This window comes from Haliotis rufescens, unplaced genomic scaffold, assembly GCF_023055435.1.
Source record: "Haliotis rufescens isolate VD_foot unplaced genomic scaffold, xgHalRufe1.0.p SCAF_4, whole genome shotgun sequence".
NCBI classification, from domain to species: Eukaryota; Metazoa; Mollusca; class Gastropoda; order Lepetellida; family Haliotidae; genus Haliotis; species Haliotis rufescens.
The window spans coordinates 14,730,308-14,747,370 of record NW_025964112.1 but is presented as its reverse complement, the minus strand read 5'-3'; the positions used below and the strand labels follow the sequence as shown (position 1 = coordinate 14,747,370).

Sequence of the window (17,063 nt, the reverse complement as noted above, 5' to 3'; positions counted from 1 at the left end):
AGACAAGGATGTGTAATAAAGTAACTAAATATACAAATGGCCACACAATTATATGAGTCTGTTTGTGTGTAAACAAGTCCTAGGTTGCTTCTGAAGACAAAAAAATGAGTTGTGAAGCAGATGTAGGCTATGTTGTTGTATGCCATATCGATGCAGCCTGGCGCAGTGAGCAGGTTGCCATGTTGCCGTCTGCTTCAATATCTCACTCCCCTTTTCACATCAACTTCTGATTTTCAGCAATTGGGCATGACACTCAAAATAGTCAAAATCAATACCAACATGTTTGTTTGTTTGTCCCGTGAAAACAGACACTGTTTGTTTTTCATGTGGTTGGTTATCGAAAGGGGCAAGTTTTTTTCCTGCTCACTGTGAAGTGTGTCAAAACAATGGCCACCATGTTTGTTTAAATATTGTATTTGATTCAGATTATGAAAAGGGTCACAAAACTGTGTGATAGTCGTGTTTGTTGTTTTTAAATACCTGTGCTGGGGAGGATACTGAAAGAGCCTTGTCAAATGGCTTGGTGTGAATTCAGTATAATCTTTAATATCATCACAGAGATCAAATGTATAGCCTGTCAAAACCTTTGAGATTTATTCTCACTGGCAGGTATGCATCTTAAATGAAACTTGTTATCTGTAAAATATTTTTTTATTGTTTTCAATACATCATTTCTAGTCCTTTGAAAGTATTTTAGATTGAGGTCATATGTGATGGTTTCAGAGCAGTTTCACAGTTAAATAATAAAAATTGAACTTGTGTCTCAATGTCTTTCAACTTCTTAACATGTTGTGACAGATTGTCTTCTCACACAAGCAGAGTCTATAATCCTTGAGTATATATTCCCAATAATACCCCGTGTCATTGAAAAGTACAATGTCCACTTGGTGTCCTCGGAGCTGAACGATTATGATTACACTCAAGACGAATGCTAAGAATGTAAACATGGGTTTCTATATGATCTAAAATTCCTCCACAGCACTGTTAGTCAAGTTCTATGTCCCAACTTGTGCGGTTCAGCTTGTATGGTCTTGTATTGTTGTCATGTTAAACAACCCACGTAATGGAAGCGTTTCTATCTACAGGTATGTTTGTTGTCAAAATAGATAGATAGGTGCATTCTTGAAGCATTAGTTTTCAGTTGGTAGTTAAATGGCTTATTACTGCTTTGGTAGTTAAATGGTTTATTACTGCAGTAAAGTTTACGACCAATTTATCTGATATAAATTACATTTATTGACCGTGTTTGACAGATTGTGAATACTGCACTGTTAAGAATGTGCTTGTATAGATTTAAGAAATTTGTCAGCGTGACCCATTATTAGTGGTTAATGAATATTGTGGTTGGTTTTAGGAAATCCTAATGTGGCATGACGGATAAAAATCTTGATATGCTGTCGTGGGATCATTATTAGAGGATATACTTTGTATGACTGTGATGATGTACTTAAAGCTGGACATATATTCATGTGTATATTACAGATAAGACATATGGAATGATTGGTGAGATCATGTTGTATGATGATGATTATAGTGATGATGATTATGGTGATGAGTTGGGATACAAACATGCTGGTCATGAATGTAGGACAAGCTACATTTGTATTTAGTTTCCAAAAATCAGAAAGGGAAATCACATGAAATGTAATGTTAATTCTGCATTGTGTGGATAAAACTGACTGTAGTCCTCACCATCCTCAACCTTTTCTACATCATCATCATCATCATCATCATCATCATCATGTGATGCTTGGGGTGTAAGCTTCAGGATAAAGCAATCATGATGGTGATGAGACATTGATGGTGTGTATTGCAATAGTTGACAGGTGTGATGCAAGCGGTGATATATGGCCGTATGTCCCTTTCACATGTACATTGCACTTTGTCACCTGTCATGTGACTCACTGGCTCATTAGTGGACACAGAGTGGACAATGACTTGTCATTGTTTGAGCTGTCAATAGCTGTATTGGCTAATTACACTGGGAGAACATTACCGGACATTAATGCTTGGAGATTTCAGCTGTCTGTCAAATATACATGCCAGTTGGGCTTGGTGTTAGCCTGGTGGATGAAGCAATGCTTGTCACACTAGAGTCGTGGGTTTGATTTCTCAAGGGGTACAATGTGTCAGCCCATTTGGGGGTTTTCATGCTGTGATATTGCTGGAATATTGCTAAAAGTAGTGGAAAACCATATTCACTCACTCATGCAAACATTTTGGCATGTCTGTGGGTCATGTATGATTGTATCTATGTATTGTATATCTAAAATTGTAATGACAGTATTAGTGTTACTAAAAAAGCAAGGTAAACCTGTGTAGATCAGGGTTGGAATAGGCTCACTGACTTGGTTGATGCATGTCATCGTATCCCAATTGCGTGGATTGATGCTCATGATGTCAATGACTAGTTTTTTTGGTCCAGACTTGACTGCCGTCCTATCGCTGGAATACAACTGAGTTAGGCATTAAACAACCAACACAATTTAGGTCAAAATATGACAACATATGTATTGGATAAAGTAAATACCTCAGCCAATCAATAGATATATATGGTAATATATTCATGTAGGTAGTTCTTGAATGTTCATGAACATCAGTGAATAGGAAATATTTGATTTTTTGTTTGATGTCCAACACCACATTCAGCAATATTCCAACTTAAGAATAACTACCTGTAAATAACCGAGTGTGGATCAAACATTTTAGTGATTGGTATTTTGGGCAATGATCACAAGGGTCCAAGTATGCTGACACGCTATCAACTAATTAAGTCACAGTGTCCGACCACCCTATCCATTCAGTCACCTCTTACAACCAGTGTAAGTTGCTGGGGACCTATTCTAATCCGGAATCCCCACTGGGCAGGAAATATTTAAGCATACCATAATCTGCATGTAGACATCCAGACAACATGCGAAGGTTGATAGCATTCGGATATAGAATGTGACTGTGAGCCATTTTCATTGCCATGATTATGTCAAAATAACGCATGACAAAGAACTTTCTAATTTTATAGTCAAATGTGTTATTTTTTATTACAGTTGTTTGCGTGGTCTTGACATAGCCCATCAGCAAGGCAGGCTAAAAAATATTGCAACATCATCAAATAGCTTTGAGGCACTCATGTTTGACCTGTGAAAGGTCAATGTGATCTCAAGATAATACACCCAGTAAACCTGCAGCGTAAATATGCACATGTGTCTATAAGATAAGTTGTCCAACAAGCTCTACGTCTCCATCAACACTTTATCACATCCCCCATCGTGGATTCCTGGCTGTTTGTTCAAAACATCGTCATAGTAACACTACCTCCATCCAGGGAGAACTATCTTTCCGTGACTACTAAAAAATGTGCTCCTTTGTACTTATGATGATCTGTCCCTAACTGCCGTATCCCCGTGGCTGGTTCGTGGAGACACCGGGCATGAGGGCGGGCTTACCTGTTGGGACAGGATCAGGGTTGTCTGACAACTGCTTGATGTTGGTCAATTATTGCAGTCATTGCATTGTTGTTAGAAGCAGCTTTTGTTGTTACAACAATAAACAAACAATAAATCTTCTTTTAAAAAAGGGGGCGGTCGGGTAGCCTAGTGGTTAAAGCGTTCGCTCGTCACGCCGAAGACCCGGGTTAGATTCCCGACATGGGTACAATGTGTGAAGCCCATTTCTGGTGTCCCCCGCCGTGATATTGCTGGAATATTGCTTAAAGCGGCGTAAAACCAAACTCACTCACTCACTCACTCTTTTAAAAAAGATTGTGTAAATCATTCTTGCTTGTAGACATGCAGAGATCCAATCTGATTTGAATATTAATCAGCCAAGGAATGCAGTACTTGTGACAAAGATCAGAATTAGAAGACATAGGGCAATATTGCACTGAAACAAAGGTCATATGCTTTTTGAGGGGTCATTGACCTTACTTACCTCACAATCAGATAAAATTCAGTATTAGTGACTCATGGGAAATATTTAAAATTGTGTGAGTGGTCAGTGCTACCAGTAGGTCAGGACATGCTTACCCTTGTGAACACCTGGTTTCATTTTCGGCATTCCTTTCAAATAATTTTCTCTGCTATTTTGACTTTTACACCAATGGAATCCGTTTTGATGGATAATTGAGACTGGTTATTCTCTGGCATTGATGTTTTTTATTCAAATGAATATGAGAACCGGCAGAAATACCAGGCCTTTAATGACATCCTGGGTTAATATAAGCAACAATTTGTATAATAGCCAAAGATGAATGAACGGTTTGGAAATATTTCACATGGTTCTACAATGGTTACTTTACTGTACAGTATTGAGGTTCCCTGTTCACAGACCATCTGCCGTAACGCAGCCTCCCATCCTTCCACACAGGAAGTAACCTTCACGATATTAGAATCACATGATAATATATCTGGACTGGTCAACCATGAATGATCATAACAAAACAGGGTACTCTATGTGGTGAAAGAAAGACGTTTGTGAATTGAGTGTGACTTCTGTCTCTGAATATTTGTTGCGAGAACGGCCATTTTGTGCTACTTACTTGTGACGAGGGTTGCGTTTCACAAGAGAGGAAGGATGGGTGGGGACTTGCAACAGCAGGAGGCCATTGAACTTTGTTGAAATATAACAACACATTTCTTAATAGTGACCCCAGTGTACTGTACCAATGTAAACTATTTGTCTGTGGCACACTCAACATATTGATGTTTATTTTCTTTGGATAAAGTGTCCAAGCAAAAGTTTAATAAAACCAAAGTTTGAAATGTTGAGCTTGAAATAGATGTAGTGACACACATGTCCTCCCACCTATCATGCAGTCTAGTTTAGTCTTGCGATGTCTGGCTCGCCTGTGTGTACAGATGTGATAGTACTGTACTACTTTGTACAGACAGACTATACAGACCGCCTCCGTGGTCTAGTGGTAGAGCGTCCGCCCGGAGAGCTGAAGGTCCGGGGTTCGATCCCCGACCGCGTCATACCAAAAGACGTTAAAAGATGGTACTTGTTGTTACCCTGTCTGGCGCTCGGCATTAAAACAAGGACTGGTCGGCTCGGAGTCAGTATACTGTGTCTGAGTGGGGTATTCCTGTTAAACTGTAGCATGGTATCTCAGTGAGCTAGCACTATAAATCGGCATCAGTCCGGACTAGTACAAGCAGCCACACAAACACACACACTTACATGCACGTCGCTTTATAAGTGCAATAATTTTGGATGCGACATTAAACCCCATTTCACCTCACCTCACCAGACAGACTACACAAACTGAATTAGCATAACGCAACAACAGTGAAGAAAGAGTCTGTTGTTGACAAAACATTAAGTTTTTGCCTGAAGCTGCAATAGCATTAAAAATTTGCATTTGTAAATTTAAAGTTGTTTTTTATACAATTTTACCAGAAGAGAATGAGATAGAACAGCTCTTAAGAAAAGTATTACTGATTTCACATTAACCCCTTTGTACTTGATAGTGAAACATTCTTAACCCTTTATCAGTCTATGCAGGAGTTATGTGCAAAATGAGTTTGGATCTTGACAAGGCAATCTTGAATTTTACTCCACTGTAGATAATATTGTGGTTTCTAAGGCTGCTTATCTTGGATATATCGTAAATATTTTGACAGCTTGATTTGTTATCAGATTAAATTCCGAACCTGTTTTCATTACCAAGTCATGTGTGAGACCTATTTTCATCATTACCTCATGTGTTATGATATATTTGGTAGTGATTTGTATGAAAATAGTACACATGTTTATGTTGTCAGATGATGGTTAAACAATAACAGTTTCTTGGATAATAACATTTTTTTCATTCATTCAGACACCTTAGGCCTGTATACAAATTTGTTTGCAAAATACATTTTAAGAAATTAGGAAGCCAAGTTATGTTGATTACTGCCACAATCAGCAATATTCCAGCTCTGTCACAGGAGCATGTAAATGTGGGCCAGACAAACCAGGGGTTGATATCATGAGCAATATTCCATGCATTTGGGGTACAATGACACCCAATCAACCAAGTCACTGAGCCTGACAATTTAATCTATTTAGTCAGCTCTTGTGACAAGCAATGGTTACTGTGAACCAATTCTAACCTGGACATGCTCACGAACACCTGGTGTCATCACTCACTGATTCATGATTAAACAGCCATCACATATTGAACCTGTTCTGAGATGATTGCATTGGCAGCACATGCATGAACAGATAGACTTCAAAATTCTGTCACTTATGTATCAGTCAAAAAATCGGAGTGCTCCTGCATATCTTCAAGATCTGACTTCAAAAGGGGGCAAGGGTGGCCCAGTCGTCTAAGGCGCCGCGGTTTCGCTGTGCAGAGTTGCGTCCCTTGGGCACGCCAGAAACCTATGATTGTGGGTTTGAATCCCAGTTCGCCCTGATTATGTTTCTAGGTTTGTCAGCACCATACCTGTGCTCGTGGGTTTCACCGAAGTGGTAAACGTCTTGAGACCTGCATCACTTGGGGCTTTCCTCCCACATCAAGATGACACGCCGCGATATTACTGGATTACTGTTAAAAGCGGTGTTAAACCCAACTCACTGACTTCAAAATATGTTCTTGCGAGACAACTTCATTCAGCATCTCAAATTCGCTTCTCCTTGAATTTCCTGTCTATAAGCTAAAAACATTTTTCAATTCATTGGCTCATATTTATGGAATTCTGTCCGCTTGCCCTAAAGAGTGCTCCTTCTCTTTCTGCTAATAAAATCCAGATTGAATACTGACCACTCACATACTCTTCACATATGCGGGGGCGGTCGGGTAGCCTAGTGGTTAAAGCGTTCGCTCGTAACGCAGAAGACCAGGATTCGATTCCCGACATGGGTACAGTGTGTGAAGCCCATTTCTGGTGTCCCCCACCGTGATATTGCTGGAATATTGCTAAAAGCAAAACCATACTCACTCACTCACTTCACATATGCGCTTAGATTTCGTCCTCTGTGATGTAGAATATAGCACCATTTATACGACTTTATTATAAATTATTATGAGCGTATAATTTAAGTTCTTGAATTTGTCACATTGGAATCGCTGTTTATGACATAGATACAAATATGTAGCCTCTAGCCTTTTCATTAATTTATGAGTTCTGGTCACAGATGTGCCCTATTTGTCTGCATCTGTCATATACTATCTTCCTGTACACTAACATCACCTATGAACACAGTTGGCGAGAATTGTGGGGACAAACTACCCGTAGCTCTGTTGTCCTCCAGTTGACCGTATTTTAAACTCTATTCCAGCAGAGCTTTTATGTAGGCTAGATGAACTGTCCATGGTGTCACACCTACAATCGGGTACAATCAGGTACAACTCAGTACGACAACGCATTGATGGAATGAACTGCGTGTTCTTGAAGGCCATGGAACAGTAGAAACTGTTTTGTGTTTGTCAAGTTCAGTGTGAAATCTTGAAACTATGTTGTGGAATTGCGTTATGGCAAATTACTTCTGATTCTCTTAACATCTGTAGGTTCCAACAATGCAACTAGGATAAGCAGAAAATCATGTTTGTTATTTGAACACACCTTACACTGCAGGGATCGACAGATTATTCACAATATGGTGGGATGGTGTTTGATCGTTGATAGGAAACAAATATCAATATCATAATTCCCCAATCTCATTAAAATCAGACCTCAGTTCTCGCTACTGCTAAACAAAGATCTGAGGACATCCCATTATGGGTCACATCAGAACGACCTTTCACAAGACCAATCAGAACATCGCTTACCAGATTATGAAAGTGGCAGTCAGAATGTGATTTCTAATCATGCAGCCTCAAAATTTATCTTTATTAGCCATTCCAGAATGTTCTTTTGTTCAGGTTTCAAATTTGTACTCGAGAATTTGTCAAAATATGTTTCTAAGCGGAGTTGCCAAATTAGTGCCGTAAAGCGTATTAGTGGTCATTCCATTGGTCGGTCAAAGTTCACGCAAGGTTGGTCTGACGTGACCGGTAATGGGATGTCCTCAGATCTTTGTTTAGGGGTAGCGAGAACTAAGATCTGATTTTAATGAGATTGATAATTCCCTTTCTTTGATCAGATTTCCTATATGATAAAATTAAATAAGGTTCTTTTAATAAAGTTCCAAATTAACTGTAGATAATGATTAGGAATGTGCCCTTTGAAACTTTTGAAATGAAGGTGACATATAAAATTGATTTTTTTCCCCAAGTTTCTTACCTATATGAGTGAACTTACATGATAGTATTTTTTATTTTTGAAACTCTCATCCCCAAGGTATTTCTGTGCTATCATAAATATTTCATACATCATACAGAAAATGCCTTTGTTGCTTTGAGGCTTGAGTATATCATGGAACAGCATTATTCATGACTCAAGCACTACAGGGTGAAATGAAAGTTGGCATATCTATTTTCTGCAAGACATGAGTCATAAATTGTATGTTTAGTTATAAACTGCTCCGGTGACACAAGTCAAGGTAGGCACACACACACCTACTCAAGTGTATAGAGTCACATAAGCAGCAATGTCAGCGACCGTGTCATTGTTGGCAGCCGCTGAAGCATGTGACACTACTTGAATCATGTGAATTGGTGACTACAGAATGACATTTTTGTATTGTTGAAAGCTTACTATTTATTCATTGCTATGAAAGTTATAGTATACTTTTCTAAAGTCAGTCCACTTTTATTAGCTCACCTGAATGAATGTCAGTGAGCTTGTGTCATGGTCTGTTTGTCCGCGTCTGGCGTGCATCATCTTCCCGATGCGAGGGTGTTAACTGACTATTAAAGTCAATTTTCCGTCCTTGCTGAACTAGGCTGGAATATCCAGGCTCAATCGTAGCGCCACCAGTGGCTATTACGAGTTATGTCCGTTCCATGTCCCTCTTATTGACCAATCAGATTCCACCTCACATATCACTTGCAATTGCTCCAAACAAAATGGCGGCACCCAGTCAACACGATCTGATCGACCATCAAGATCTATATTGTAATAAAACAAGCCTTACCTCGCGAAGTGCATCAAATCACTTGAGCACCTTGATTATAAACATGAAAAGATTTGTCAAATATCTGTCGACATCCAGTGGGCGGTACACATGCTTTGTAAATCCTTCAGTCAACCCAAATCTCTGCCGGATGTCTAGATAGTTTTGCGATTTTGATTGCACTATGCATAGACTCGTTAGTCAACCAAAAATGTAACTCTGGAATTCCAGCCTAGTTCAGAAAGGGTGCAAACTATATAGTCAGTTAGCTCCCTTGCCTCGGGAAGATGGGCATACCTCTTCTGCTGTTCTTCTCCTCAGAAACGACTGAATCAATGAAGCTGAAACATCACATACTTGTTCTCACAATGATGAAACCCCAATTTATGTAAGGGGTTTGAATCTGATTTTCAATATGGTCACCTTAGCAGCCATATTGAAAAAGCTATATAGGACATTACATATGTCGTTAGTACTATAGGGCTCAACATATATGTTTTTGTGGTGTTTTTTGTGTGCGATAATTGAAATTTGATCTTTTTACTTTCATTTGACCATGTACTTTGACCACACTCCTAAATTCTCTCAATATGCATTTTCCCACACTGTCAACATCATCTCCATGGAAACCACTTGACAAGTGAAGCTGAAACTGGCGCTCTCTTTCCTTGTTATACAAGAGTTGCTGGTTATAATGTTGCAGAGGTTTTGTTTTATTAGTTTTGGTCAGTATTGATTTTAAGATGAAGTTCATCTACAAAAGCCTCTTGAAATAAGGGTTAAGCAGAAATGCAAACAGATGATTTTTAAAAACATGTTTTAATCTGACAACATTTTTTTATTGACTTTTGTAGCCACATCCATTAACCAAGACAATAAATTGGCTTGACCTAAAAGTAGAATGATATTACAAATGACAAATGTCACAATTCTGTTACAGCAAAAGTATGGTGGAGAGAGAAACATCAACTACAGAATTAAGCCATTATCAATCATAATCAATTTCTTGGAATGTCATTGTTTTAACTTTCATAAGGAAACCAACTTTTGTTTCAACATGTTCAAACAGAAAGAACATTGAAGTACATTGTGTATGGCTATTGTGCCAGAGGCAAAAGTAGGATATATCCCCTTATATTACACCTCAAGCAGAGTTTAAGGGGCCGTCGGGTAGCCTAGTTGTTAAAGCATTTGCTCGTCACGCCGAAGACCTGGGTTCGATTCCCGACATGGGTACAATGTGTGAAGCCCATATCTGGTGTCCCCCGCCGTGGTATTGCTGGAATATTGCTAAATGCGGCGTAAAACCATACTCACTCACTGACTCACTCACTCAAGCAGAGTTGCAGCTCAGTCAAACCCAAGGAGTCTATATATATATTGTAACAAATTGTTTGCCTATTTTGTTTTTTCATCCACTCATCATTTTAATCAAATTTCTGTGAAGCTTTTGAAACTCTTATGAAACATGTTTAAAATCAAAATGATGAAATGCTTCATTTTTTCTCTGCATTGACATATAGTGATGTTTTGTATAACATTGTCACCTTGATCTACATCCTGTGTGATATAACTGTTTATCCTTGGCCTTTATTTATTATTCTGAATCAGTTTTATTGCTGTTTTCTAGATTTGGATGAATCATCATGTTATGGAAAAGGTCGACCTGTAGACCGCCTAAAGGATGAAAACAGAATAATTGAGTTAAAGATCACAAACAGAGAAATATTTGTGAATAACCTCATTTTTTGCCTTTTATTCTTTGTGCCGTTTAATTGTTTACTCATGTTGCATTGTTTCCAGTCATTGTTGAATATTTTGATGTTTAATTCAGCGCGTGCCATTGGAGCTGGTCTGAATCATAGCACACATAGGCACCTTGAACAAAGATGTGTAACTTTAGAAAATAAATTTGTTGAGGAAAAGTAAATGCGATTATTTGGTGGTTGTGTAATAGACATCGTCACCAAGTGGTCAGTTTGCCCCAGACCTGGCATATAAACATCCTTTCCTGGGGGAATCTTAGGAATCTTCAACAGAAAATGTGTTACAGTGTTGTGTATGTGTTAACCCCTTCACTGCCAGGTGAGAGAATACTCTTCAGTTGTATTTGGATCTGTATTGCTAATAATTGTTAATGCATTGAAGACTTGAAGCTTTACTTGTTGATAACATTTTTATTGTGAAATAATCTTTGAGGTTTTTTTTATTCAAGCTGAAATTATTTCGCTTTTTAATTTGTGACAAATTCATCCACTTATGTCAATGTCAGAATTTCAATAAAATAACAGTCAATATTTGATTATAGTGGTAAATATTTTCCCAACAAAACTATGATAGAACCTTTGTGACACTTTCACATGCTGAGGTATATTTGATGTGAAAAAATATTTGTTTAGCATTAACACTTATAATTAAAAGCAAATACGATCCACTGTTTAGCAGATTCTAAGGAGCAGTTGTCTCTAAACCTGCCCTGGGATTACCATGCATTCACCCATAAGGACAATCCACATCAACTGGTGTCCTTCAATGGCTTGGGTTAGCCAAAATAAACAACTATTATAAATCTGATTATATGTAAATATCTAGTCTTGACAGGGTGTTGGTAGGGTTGATCAATTTAACAGATAAAAGATAATTGCTAAATCTGTTACATGATGGGAATTTACAACCAAACTCTCTGCCTGTGACTCTGTTCAGAATAGGTCTTCAGCAACCCATGCTTGCCGTAAAAGGCGACTATGCTTGCTGTAAAAGGCGACTATGCTTGTCGTAAAAGGCGACTTACGGGATCGGATGGTCAGGCTAGCTGACTTGGTTGATGCATGTCATCGATCCCATTTGCGTGGATCGATGCTCATGATATTAATCACTGGATTTTCTGGTCCAGACTCGATTATTTACAGACTGCCGTCATATAGCTGGAATATTGCTGAGTGCGGCGTTAAACAACAAACCAACCAACCAACTGTTCTGTCAAGGCAGTCCCAATATCTTGAAACTAGTTATCGCAAATTTATCATTTGATCCCCACACCAATCCTTCCAGACACAACATGGGCACATTGTGTCCATGTCCAGTCTTGTGGATTAAGTGGGGATTAGGAGGGCTGTAAGACCAAGCTTAGTACAACACACCGACAATAAACCCACTGACCACACACAAGAGACACTGAATAGTGTTGGTGAAACTGCCACTTTAAGTAGTTAGTCTTAGCAGGCTGAGTAGGCCTGACATAATCTTTAAAGGGGCTCTCCCAACACAATAAGACTCCTAGTTTTAAGATAGTGAGCTTTATCACTTACTGTAGGGATCTTAGCCTAGATACATGGTGAGGATATACTGAGGGCAAGAATATATCAAAACAGTTTGGTGGTGTAATGACATTTTTGTCTAAACATCTTGACTGGTAGACTAATTTGTTTTTTAGCCAATTATATCAAGAACATTTGTATTATTCTTATCCCCCGACCTGTGAAGATCCGGAGTAGAATATGTCTTCAGCAACCCATGCTTGCCGTTAAGGGCGACTATGCTTGTCGTTAAAGGTTACTAACGGGATCGGGTGGTCAGGCTCGCTGACTTGGTTGATGCATGTCATCGATCCTAATTGCGTAGATTGATATCAATCACTGGATTTTCTGGTCAGGACTCAAATTTGAACCAACCCCACCTTCATAAAAATGTTGACAAGGAAAAAGCAAGTGTTATTGTCTGAGTTATAGAGTTACATACATAGAGTTATGTCTGCAATAACAATGGCAGCCATAATCAAGGAGAAAAAAACAAAGCCGCGTGATGTCTGTATCTATAACAGAACTGCTTTTTTTCATATTTTTTTATCTGGGGGTAATGTTAATCACAGAAACTTCTGACAAAATATTGACTGAGCATTGATATGTATATTCCCCTGAAATAACTATACTATTGCATGCAAGGATTGCCTTTCATGTATTCAATACAAATGAAATTACTTTCGCTGAGATTGCTGTAAAGATTATGCAGCTGTAACATGTATACACCTTGAGTTACCTGTCGATAATCACCCAAGTCACCTTGTGTCTCAGATCCTCTTACGTGATGTGTCTCATTAAAGCAGTTGTTGTCCCCATCTCAGGTGTGAGGGTGTTATCCTGACCTCACCAGCAGGTATGATCTAGGAATAAGTCTACGAGCCACGAGTCAGATCGGTTGTTTAAGTGGCTTGAGGTAGTCCAGTGGTTGAACCGTTATTCTGTCGAGTCAAGGAGCTCGACTCCTCATGGGTACACTGTATGATGACAATACAATTCATTGAATTTTTTTGTCAGCATTTTTCATTTAGGTGAGTTAATGAAAGCCACTGTTATTTTTTATCTTAGTTTTTTACAAATTTTCTTGGATCAGTTATACTGCTAAGACAGATGAGGCAAAATGAACAAGAAATGTTTCCAAGTGAAATTTGAGGGTTAAGTTCCTCCACAAAAATGTTTAAATAATAGTTTAACAATAAGATAAATCTAAAGCTATTACAAGATTAAGAGCAGATTCATCCATAAGACAGGACATGTTCAAATCGTCAACTTTATATATCAGTGAAATCTTATATTCAGAAAAGTGTTTACGGAAATCATATATGCTGTGGTGATAAAAAGAAATATTTTCTTCAATTACATAGTATTTGGTTACATTCCTAAACAGTGTAGAAGCATTGTGACATATTTGATATTAAGATTTTGCAATATTTCAGTGGTTAATGGTTAATTTGAATCTCGGCCTTAATGAACACCTCAATGTTGAAATACATACATCTAAATCTGATATTGATGATGTTAATCACTGACAGAAATAGCACTCCCACACAGGATGCTGGGTATTTTTAGAAGTCATCTATATTAAGAATTCTATTTAAGAAAGGTAACAGATACTCCCAGCAAATTAAGATATTGTTTTCTGTTTACGAGATCCCTCATTTATTGATTTTTCCAACAAACAAAACGTTACATCTTCATGTTGCAGACTAATTGATGAAATAATGTTTTAATTTGTATGATGTCATATGTCCTAAAGCATCTGTTTCCTGAAGGCTGACATAGAAATCTTAAAGTAGCAGACTGATTGAAAAATCTTTCATTTCGTATAAATTCATATGGTACGTGTGTCATGTTTTCATGACTGTCATCAGACAAGGCTGTAGTTGGATGAGGTCGGGGGATGGAGAAGGGTCTTTATAAGATGTGGGTAGAGATGACGTTTACATTGCGTGCCAACTTTGCAATGTGCAGTCCATCATTGTGTTGATGAGAACCACGGAGAATAAGGATGTCGATACGTAGTTGTGGTGGGAGGGGAAGCTGATTGCTCTGGACAACCCGAGGAGTCTTACTTTAGCCACAGCCTGAGTACCCTGATGATGCCGTTACTCATTCTAACAGGTAGCCAAACGTATATTCATTTAACATGTAGCAAAAGGTGTATTCATTTAACAGGTATTCAAACATATGTATATTCATTTAGCACGTATACAAACATGTATTCATTGTAACAGATAGACAGAATTGTGTATTCATTTTATCACATAGCCAAATTTGTGTATTCATTTAACAGAAAGCTATAAGTGTCTCTTCATTTTCAGGTATTCAAAGATACGTGTATTCATTTAGCACGTAGTGAAACGTGTATTCATTTCAACAGGTAGCCAAAATTGTGTATGCATTTTTACAGTTAGCCGTGCATATTAAGTACATTTCTTTGAGGAATAATAACTATGTCAGTTCTGGATGTGGTGAACTGCCAAGGATATACTGGTAGCCCAGTCCTGAAAGTGATCTTAGTGCTACAACTGCCATCATTCTATAAGGGAGAAACATTCATGTTCGCGCTAAGATCACTTTGAAGAACAGGCCCTGAAATACATTTCAGTACATTTCATAAATCTAAATACTTAGATCTGTCAGTGTAGCTGTTTCCACTGGTGTTGTATTTCAGTCTCCATGCTGGGGTACCGGGTATATCATTATGCAGTGCATCTATTCTATTCATCTGTGTAAATTGGGCTGTAAATTCACATTCTGTGTTTTGTGTTTCAGGAGGTAACCGAAATCGTGACCCCAATACAGGGGCGCTGGAGTTCCGCATTGATCTCAACAACAGGTAAACTTTCCATACTTCCTCTTGAGGGTCGGTAACCTGAGGCTGAGGTGGTGGAGATCCTACCTGAAGCCTGATTGACAAGACTGGGGAGGTGGGAGGGCTTGTTCAGCGAGATGTTCGCAAACAACAAATCAATAAGATGAAGACCAGATCTTGGGGGGATTTAACGATTAACTTTTAAGAATGTTTTGACATTTTGATTTAGAATGTTTTTATCTTCTGAGACTTGTCACTGTTGAAATAACATTTGAAATGAATGGTTGCCCTTTTGGAATTCTAGATTGTGAAGGTATTGATTTTCAGAGTTGCCTCGGCTGAGAGTGGAGGAAGACAGAAGGTGCAGCCCGGGGAAGTGGAATTTGCACCAGAATTTGGTGTCAAACCCAGGAGACAATTTGTGGATGAAAATCAACCAGCCAAATTCAAGATAAGCTGTGAAGGGCTACCAAGGCCGGACGTTTCCTGGACCAGATTTGGAAAAATACTGAAAAATGATTCCAAAATCAAAGTAAGTGGTTTATCTCAAATTCAAAAACTGAAAACCTGGGGATAGAATTGAGTTATCTGTAGTTTGAGTATCACAAAAAGCAGGGTGCCAACGTTATGTTTGTTTGTTTGATCTTTAACGCCACACTCAGCAATATTCCAGCTATATGAAGGCGGTCTGTAAATAATCGAGTCTGGACCGGACAATCCAGTGATTGACACCATGAGCATCAATCCACGCAATTGGGATATGATGACATGCATCAACCAAGTCAGCGAGTCTGACCACCCGATCCCGTTAGTCGCCTCTTACGACAAGCTTAGTCATCTTTTACGGCAAGCATGGGTTGCTGAAGACCTATTCTATCCCGAAACTTCACAGGTCGCCAACGTGAGGTCATAATTCAGATATGGAATTAGTTGGTCACAATGACTGCAGATACTGTGGGTTTTGCTTGGTCACATTGACTGCTGGTGATGTGGGTATTAGTTGGTCACAATGACTGCGGATACTGTGGGTTTTGCTTGGTCACAATAACTGCTGGTGATGTTGGGATTAGTTGGTCACAATGACTGCAGATACTGTGGGTTTTGCTTGGTCACAATGACTGCTGGTGATGTGGGGATTAGTTGGTCACAATGACTGCTGGTGATGTGGGGATTAGTTGGTCACAATGACTGCGGATACTGTGGGTTTTGCTTGGTTACAATGACTGCTGGTGATGTGGGGATTAGTTGGTCACAATGACTGCTGGTGATGTGGGGATTAGTTGGTCACAATGACTGCTGGTGATGTGGGGATTAGTTGGTCACAATGACTGCTGGTGATGTGGGGATTAGTTGGTCACAATGACTGCTGGTACTATGGGGATTGGTTGGTCACAATGACTGTTGATGCTAGGAGAGGGAGGACCATCTCTCTGTGGTAACCTCTAAGATTCTATGTCTATGTATTTTGATTTGATATATAAGATTAAATTTAGGATATATGATCACCATGCAGTATTGTTGTGCATCATATTTTGTCGCATGCGTTTGGATGACATGCGTTCTTTGTGACATATGTAGTTTCCATAATCATATGCAGTAATCATTCTCTGTATTTGTGTCTAGGCATACGAAGAGGATGGCTACAACATCCTGGAGATCCAAGACGTCACTGTCCAAGACAAGGGCATGTACACATGCTCCCTCACCAACAAACTCGGCACACTAGAAGCCTCAGCGGAACTCAGTGTGTTTGGTAAGTTGTCACATTCTGTCTCACGTGGGGATCATTATACAAATGTGATTTGATGTTTTCTTTTACTTACAATTAATTTACTTAATATTGGACTTTGATATTATTTAGTATGTAAGACCACCTCTTTCAAAGTATATTTATATCTACCTTTATTTTAACTGCAGCATATTTGTTCATTTTTAATCTCTGGCTAAACTTGCAACAATCGCCAGTAACTTGGGGA

At 38.7% G+C, this 17,063-nt stretch overlaps 1 protein-coding gene across 1 annotated transcript in view; it reads left to right on the top strand.

Annotated features, from left to right (window-relative positions):
* LOC124140501 (titin-like) overlaps positions 1 to 17,063 on the top strand; it is a 461,816-nt gene that overhangs the window by 421,591 nt on the left and 23,162 nt on the right. The window contains exons 260-262 of the mRNA XM_048381766.1: positions 15,048 to 15,111; positions 15,415 to 15,619; positions 16,711 to 16,840. Of these exons, the coding sequence (XP_048237723.1) occupies positions 15,048 to 15,111; positions 15,415 to 15,619; positions 16,711 to 16,840 (399 nt within the window). The remainder of the gene's footprint in view (positions 1 to 15,047; positions 15,112 to 15,414; positions 15,620 to 16,710; positions 16,841 to 17,063) is intronic.